General features: G+C 42.1%; 1 protein-coding gene across 1 annotated transcript in view; it reads left to right on the top strand.

Annotated features, from left to right (window-relative positions):
- ACSL5 (acyl-CoA synthetase long-chain family member 5) overlaps positions 1–8,298 on the top strand; it is a 62,445-nt gene that overhangs the window by 33,967 nt on the left and 20,180 nt on the right. The window contains 7 exon segments of the mRNA XM_011967529.1: positions 942–1,041; positions 2,033–2,211; positions 2,989–3,021; positions 3,110–3,161; positions 3,982–4,055; positions 4,420–4,497; positions 5,632–5,766. Coding sequence (XP_011822919.1) covers positions 942–1,041; positions 2,033–2,211; positions 2,989–3,021; positions 3,110–3,161; positions 3,982–4,055; positions 4,420–4,497; positions 5,632–5,766 — 651 coding nt within the window.

The following is an 8,298-nucleotide window of genomic DNA, read 5'->3' as shown; positions in this document are numbered from 1 at the left end:
GGCATGAGCCACTGCACCCGGCCTCAAGTTGAGATTTGAATGGGTATGCAGCTAAACCATATCGAACTGTATGAGGGTAACCACCCCCATGATTCAATTACCTCCCACCAGGTCCCTCCCAAAACACGTGGGGATTATGGGAACTACAATTCAAGATGAGATTTGGATGGGGACGCAGCCAAACCATACCACTATTCTTTGTTCATTCACTTCCTTCTTTTAATCTACCTCTCCATCCATAACCAAATCCTACTAGTCCTCTAAAGCCCTGCCCAGTTTTCATCTCTTTCCCACAAGCAGTCCCAAATTGCTTTACCTCACCGTTGAAAGTGATCTCTGACACCCTAAGGCTCCTAATGCCTTCCATACCTCTTATGGATGGAACTTATCACACTCTGCCCATGTATTCTGGTCTACCTTTGTATTGCAGTTGTCTCTGTGCCTTCCTTATCTCCCTTATTTAATTGTACTTTATAGCAGTGTTTGCAACTGTCCCTATGGCCCCAAAGTGATTTTTTTTTTTTTTTTTACATTAAAGTCAACAAATAAGTAGTCCCAGCACTTTGGGAGGCCCAGGCAGGCAGATAGGTTGAGCTAGGAGTTTTATGCCAGACTGGGAAACATGATGAAATCCTGTCTCTACAAAAAATACGAAAATTATCTGGACATAGTGATGTGTGCCTATAGTTCCAGCTATTCAGGAGGCTGAGGTGGGAGAACCGCTTGATCCTCGAAAGTTGAGGCTGCAGTGAGCTATGATCACACCACTGCACTCCAGCCTGGGCAGCAGAGCGAGGCACTGTCTCAAAAAAAAAAACAAAAACAAAAACAAAAGCAAAACAAAACAAGACAGAAAACCAGATAGCATTTGTTGGCTGAATGACTGAACTAGTACTCTTCAATGTGCCCTCCAGTCCTTACTTGAACTTCTCTCTGTACAGTGGATCATCTCTGAATTGGCTTGTTACACGTACTCCATGGTAGCTGTACCTCTGTATGACACCTTGGGACCAGAAGCCATCGTATATATTGTCAACAAGGGTAAAATTTTGCTGTTACATTACAACTTGATTCTTCCTCAATGCTGAGTATTTCTTCAATTTCTGCTGTTTTGTTTATTTGTTTGTTTAAGCAAACTTGAAATGCTGTGGTCAGAAAATGTTCAAGTCTTTCTAGTTTTGTAGTACTTAGGATATAATTTTCAGGAAAGCTACAAAAAGCCCATGAAGCAGAGATACACAAAGATAGAAGTTTCAATGACATGCTTCAAGGTGACATGGTATGATGATATAGAGACAAGACTACTTACTCTGAACACACTAGATAAAAGCCCAGACAATGAACTTAATTGACTAAATCACAGTAAAGCTACAGATTTAATTTCCTACCTTTGTAAATCCAAGTCAGTACAGTTAACCAGCATGTACCAATGTCCATGGTGAGTCTGCAGAAAATAATTGTCATTGCTAGAGAAACAAGTCCAAATTTGATGGACAAGTAACAGCACTTTCACATATCCAACATGTTACCTTCTGTTGTGGGACTAGTAGATTAAGTGAGTAGGTCCATTTGCACAGTAAACATCATTTGAAGCTTTATGTAAACATATATCAAAACAAATGCTAAAATTTAGAATTGTAAAATACTTGTCAGCTAAAAATCCTATTTCTCCCCTCCTGTTTCCTGTATTCCCTACTCTCCTCCTCAAAATAAAACACATTGATAGAACCACACCTCAGTAACCTGTTCAGGTTATCTGAATGAATTCTTAAACAGAAGGAATTTTGTGGTTCCTCTAGAAACTGTAAAATCTGCTGTCATAGTTCAAGAACATGACGTGTTTCTGTTTCAGTTAAGTTCATTTATCATCAATGGAGTATTTCAGGTTGTACATTATAAATCTGATTTGCAGGTGTAATCTCCTTTCGACACCTGTCAGCTTTGAAAACTTTTCAAACCTCTTCCTTCTTGCAAGGCAATCAGGTACTTAGCAGAGAGGGGGAGTGATCTCTGGTTCTATTTTGGCTTTCAGCTGATATTGCCATGGTGATCTGTGACACACCCCAAAAGGCATCGGTGCTGATAGAGAATGTAGAGAAAGGCTTCACACCGAGCCTGAAGGTGGTCATCCTTATGGACCCCTTTGATGATGACCTGAAGCAAAGAGGGGAGAAGAGTGGAATTGAGATCTTATCCCTATATGATGCTGAGGTATGGATCTGAAATTTATCTTGCGGCTCCAATGCTGGTCCAACACCTTAGGCAACTTGCAAGATACCTTCACAAGAGGACAGGGTTCTTGTTCTCCAGGGGTGGCATGTGAGGAGTAAATTAGACTCATGATGTGAAGCTCTGAGAATAATTTCCACAAGACAACTTTGAAACTCATGCCAGGAGAGGACAAAGTTCTGTGGCCGGCTGCATGGACTTCTAAGTGGATAATATATAAATAGGAGTTCAGTAATAGTTAAAGGAGGTGGCTCCTGGAGCCAGGCTGCTTGGGTTCACATGCCAGCTCCACATCTGTTAGGCAACCTTGGGCAGTCTCATCTCTCTTTCCTCGGTCCATGAAATGGTGATAAAAATAATCCCTACCTCACAGAGGTCTTGTAAAGAGTTAGATTAATTCATATATGTAAATTTCTCAGGAAAGTGATGTGTATGTAATAAGCTCTGAAAATGTTAGCTATTCCTTTCTTTCAAAAAAGATTTAGTTATGGCGCTAGATGATTGAAACTTAAGAGTACAATGGGAAGTTTGAACATGCAATCTACCCTCTGTAGATAGATGATTTTCTAGAGAAATCTTATGCTCTTCCCTGGGACTTCCATTGTTCCTGAATGTTGGCTTCTGGTCCTAATCCAGGTTGGAATTTTGCTTATATTCCCATAGAGATGTTCTCATGGGAAAGGGAGGGAGAGGGCCACATTTATCACAGTCTGTCCATCTCAACTGATGTCTTTCTTTCTTGGTTTTCTGTTCATATAGAACCTAGGCAAAGAGCACTTCAGAAAACCTGTGGTAAGTTTTCTTCTGCCTGAATTTGAGCCTTGCCATTGTCAACTCTCAAAGTTCATGGTAGAATAAGCCCTTGTGCTTCCTCCTCCAGCCTCCTAGCCCAGAAGACCTTAGCATCATCTGCTTCACCAGTGGGACCACAGGTCAGTGCCCATGAAGCTGAACCTTAGACCCCTGGTCAGCCAAGAACATGATTTCAATTCTTGGCCTCTGGTAGGCTGGTAAATATTCCGTCTAATGAGCCCTATCCTTAGGGGCTCACAGCCTAAGGCTTCTAAGTGTGAATTCCCAAATGGAAAAATATAAACATAAGTAAATAAACTTCATTTAGTATACTGGGAGCTGTTTACATTCAATAGATTTCAGGGGTCTTAAAGATGACATCAGAAAGTCCTTTCCTCTGCCCCCACCAACCCACCACTCTCTTGATTTGACACCACTGGGATGGTTTCATTCAATCAAGATAACTCAGTGATAGTTTTCCATAGAGGGCTTCAACCCCACCCTACATCCACCCATCTGTTAGAATGCTTAATAGTTTTTAATGTGGTCCATCATGGTCTACAGTTATATTCATTCTAGTATGCCCAGTTTATAGTGTTTATAACCATATTACTAGATAATATTGGTAGATCTGGAATTCCAAACATATGAACAGCACAAGATGTGGGGTGGAGGGAGAAGGAGGGTTAACTTGAATTTTTCTTTGCAGCTGTGCATCTATCTGAAATCATGGCTGTGCTCCGTGTAGTAGTAGAAGGCCAATGATGCATTCAGCAGTAGAATCTCCGGGGGAATTCATTATTCCTAAACAGAGGCATATACCATCCACAAAAAGACACATTGACAGGAAATGCTCTTGGCCTTCTGGAATAAAACCAATTGAATCTAGTTTCTTTCAAGGCCAAAGGCTACCTGTTAGTTACATAAAGTATCTTTCTCTCCACCTCTTATTTCCTACAGGTGACCCCAAAGGAGCCATGATAACCCATCAAAATATTGTTTCAAATGCTTCTGCCTTTCTCAAATGTGTGGAGGTCAGTGGTCAATTGAAAAAGAGGCTCTCATTAAAATGTGAATCTGTCATAAGATTTTTATTTTTGAAGTTAGAGCAGGCAGACACACATACACACACACACACACACACGTTAAAGGCCTGAGTGTGGACAAACACCAGTGTGTTCTTTGTCTACAGGACTGTACATTTTCAAGCCTTGGTCTTTTAGGATCACTGTAAATTTCTACACTATGTGCAGTTCAAGGCATCTCAGATCTACACAGTGTACCACCTATACAGCTGTCTGTGGTAGTCCTGGGAGGAGGTAGTTTTAAAAACTCCATTGGAGATGAAAGTTGCCATGAATCTCATGTTGCCTTCTCTTGCTTCCCTGGCCTACATAGCATACTTTTGAGCCCACTCCCGACGATGTGACCATATCCTACCTCCCTCTGGCTCATATGTTTGAGAGGGTTGTACAGGTGAGTGTTCTATGTTCCTAGCAGTATGTGGCAAGGGGGTCCTGACTTGCTATCACATGTTTATTCCAAAGGCAGCTACACAGTATTTACTGTCCTCTCTCTGGTGTGAGAGGTGCAGGCAAGGAGTTGGCTCATGGGAGCTCTAATTGTGGTATGACCCTTCATTTCCTGCAGAGCCTTCCTCTGCTAAGTCTGCATGTGTCCGGGAGGATAGTACATGCTTCTGCCTTCATGGGGGTGTGTGAGTCTAGTGACATCACAGCTAGGAGCTTACTATCTGCCCTTAATTCTGAGCTGACACAAGACGTTGTCTTCTTTTTAAATTTTATTTTGGTTAGAATTTTTGAAAAGATCTAGGATTAGAGAAAAGGAAGTTCCCCACAGAGGATCAGGGAAGGAGCATTTGATCCACATAAGGTATGAGATGTCCCCCGTGAGAGTTTTCGCACCACACCTGAGTGTGTAAGGTGGTGCTGTCAGCATTGTGTGCACTGGAGGAGGTCTACTCTTCTGTGAGTGTACTCCAGGCTTTTCAGGCTATTTTGAGGCTGATTTGAGAACCGAGAGCCGTGTCAGTCTTTCAAAAACACAGGTAGTGTGGTTGGAAAGTTCTCTCTCTGCTCCTCGCTACCCCCAAATGCCTCTTCAGCCAGCTCATGGTTGATGCCTAAAATGCCAAAATGCAAGATTCAGTTCTTTGGGCTAAAGTAATGTGTCTGATTCATAAAAAATTGATTCTAAGAAACCTTAAAAAATATTTTAATGTAATTTATGAAATTGGGCTGGTCTTACGATTGAAGGCAGGTTCTGCTTTAATTGGCAGTGCTTTCTTAGTGCTATATAATGAATTGCGTCTTACAAAGGATGATTGTCTTAGAGACTGTCACACAGACCTGTGGTGGAGTCTGGGGGTCCACAAAGTCTCAATATCTGTCTCATCTGTCATGCCACCACAGCAGAGATAAATATTCATCCTTTTTGGGGGGAAGGCTCTCAGAGTCCTGAATTGGCGGGGAGGTGCTGTGTAAGGAAAGTGTCTGTGTGCCTTAGCCCTCTTCCCAAATTCCTTCCAAGACAGGTCCCCACTAAAGGGGTTGTTTGCCTCTAAGCTCTATAATTTGGTTTTGTTTTCAGACTGTTGCGTACAGCTGTGGAGCCAGAGTTGGATTCTTCCAAGGGAATATTCGGTTGCTGGCTGATGACATGAATACTTTGAAGCCCACATTGTTTCCCACGGTGCCTCGAGTCCTTAACAGGATCTACGATAAGGTACTAACTTTCCGCTGAAGGGACTCTGTGACTTCAGCCTGCATGAAGGAACTCTGTACTACTATGAGATTTACTCCACCTCTACCTCCACCCTCTACAAATATCTACGTAAAGCCATGTTTACAGGTCAAGCTATGAAAAACCATTATAAATACAATCCCTGCCAGGTACAGTGGCTCACTTCTGTGATCTCAGCACTTTGGGAGGCCAAGGCAGGCAGATTACCTGGGGTCAGGGGTTCGAGACCAACCTGGCCAACATGGTGAAACCCCATCTGTACTAAAAATACAAAAATTAGCTGGACGTGGTGGTGAGCGCCTGTGATCCCAGCTACTCGGGAGGCTGAGGCAGGAGAATTGCTTGAAGCCGCGAGGCGGAAGTTGCAGTGAGCCAAGATCATGCCACTGCACTTCAGCCTGGGCAACAGAGCAAGACTCCATCTCAAAAAATAAATAAAAATAAAATTTAAAAATGAAAAATAAATAAGTACAGTCCCCTTTTTCTTGGGCAAGATGACTTGGACCTGACCTGAAGAAAGAGCTTGACTCAGAGACTTATGGAGCCCCTCAGGGTTCAGCAGACATCTGGGGAAGCTGTTCCCTTGCTGAAGTGCCAGGCCTCATGATACACATTTCAGAGGCATCCTCTCATTGAATCCTCACAAAATCATAGTAAATCATACTTACACCTATTATTTCTAACTTATGATGAGGAAAATGAGCCTCGGAGGTTAAATAACCTGCCCAGAGTCACATTCAAAAGGGGTAAGGCAGAATCAAGCTTTCAGTAGTCTTGTTTCAGTAGTCATGTTAGCGAGTCATGCCGATGACTAGCACTGCTCTATTTTTCATTAGAAGTTACAGAATGGTGATTCCTGTAATTCTGTCTTCCTCTTGCATTCATTAGCTGAGCTTCTTCCATAAAACCTGGTGAATATTTGATTATTTTTATTTATCAATCTTCAGAAAAATGGATTTGTGTCTCAGCAATCTTCAAAAGTAGCCAATGAGATTTTCTCTGTGTATTTTTAGGAATTCATAATTTTCAGATTTGTTTTTTAAATTTCAGTCATTCTTTTTTTTTTTTTTTTTTTTTGAGACAGAGTCCCACTCTGTCACCCAGATTGGAGTGCAATGGCACGATCTCGGCTCACTGCAAGCTCCGCCTCCTGGGTTCAAGTGATTCTCTTGCCTCAGCCTCCTGAGAGCTGGGACTATAGACATGCACCACTACACCCGTCTCATTTTAAAAATATTTTTTAGTAGAGAGGGGGTTTCACCATGTTGGCCAGGCTGGTCTCGAACTCCTGACTTCAAGTGATCCACCTACCTCAGCCTCCCAAACTGTTAGTCTTTCTTCTTGATCTTCTTATTGCCCCATCTTGGCAGTTGGAAACCCTCATCAAGTTGCTCGGGTGACCTTTTGACAATACCCCTGTAGCCTCTGATAGCTTCCTTGGTTTCTGGCACAAGTTGTCTCAACCTCATCTTGTATATTTCTCACCCAATTGTTAGATTGTCAGATTGCTTCAAGGAGCTGTCAAAGCTATTTGAACCCAGGCAATATAGTATGTGATGATTCCTCAGGCTGGGATCCGTGAGGAAGTAATACATGGCCATTCTTCACATGCTTTGGAACCCTCCCCCACCTCCCCAACCACCTCCGAGATTTTAACACTTCCTTTCACTATTAGGACTCTCAGCAGATGCTAAATGGGCTCCGGTGACAGGGCAGGAAGTGTTCTAGCAGAACTGATAACAATTCCAACAGTTTCTTACCACGCTATGCAATTATTAGATTTGGTTGTTATTATGGTTTTTGTTCATATGTTGTTGTTGTACATTTTTTATTTTTCAGAGATAGTTATTGTGTAGTTAATACCTAATACACAGTTCACTTCCTGAATGTATTTTTAAAATGAAGGACTTTATTAGCACAGGTCTCTAATACTAACTCTTTATCAGTGACTTGTTGAGGGAGGGTGAGTCTTGTGAATGTTGAAGAAAGATAAATCTCTTTTAGATGAGGGAGGTTTCAAGAATGACATGATGCAGGAAGCATTTGAGCATGGATCTTGGAGAGAGATTATGACATATTGGTACAATGATAATGTTATAGGCATAAGAAGATGCTTATGTCCTAGAGCACAATTTACATTAGAAGATAAAAATTATCACCCCTGCTTGGCTGGAGGCCCAAAAATGGAGGTGTAAACATGGAAGATGGACGGAGAGGGATTCTCCAAATTTTGAACAAGAAAAAAGACTTCAATTGCCTTGAATCTGACTTCCAGTAGGGTGGAATCTTGAAAGCCAGCTACAGAGTTCAGGACTAAATTTTGGAAATAAGGGGTCACTTTGAGCTGTACTTGGGGAAGCTCTCCTTTGGCAGGAGTGTGGTTGATGGAACATACAGTCACAGTGAGGCCACAGTCAGGGAGACCAGGGAAATCATGTGAGCTGGAAAAATGGTGTCAGAATTAAGCCCAATGGGAAGAAATAATTTTAGTAGGAAGAATTAAGTCCGGCCGGG

Source organism: Mandrillus leucophaeus, unplaced genomic scaffold, assembly GCF_000951045.1.
Source record: "Mandrillus leucophaeus isolate KB7577 unplaced genomic scaffold, Mleu.le_1.0 Scaffold80, whole genome shotgun sequence".
Taxonomy (NCBI): Eukaryota; Metazoa; Chordata; class Mammalia; order Primates; family Cercopithecidae; genus Mandrillus; species Mandrillus leucophaeus.
Note: the sequence above shows the minus strand (reverse complement) of the source record. Positions and strands in the feature narration are given on the sequence as shown.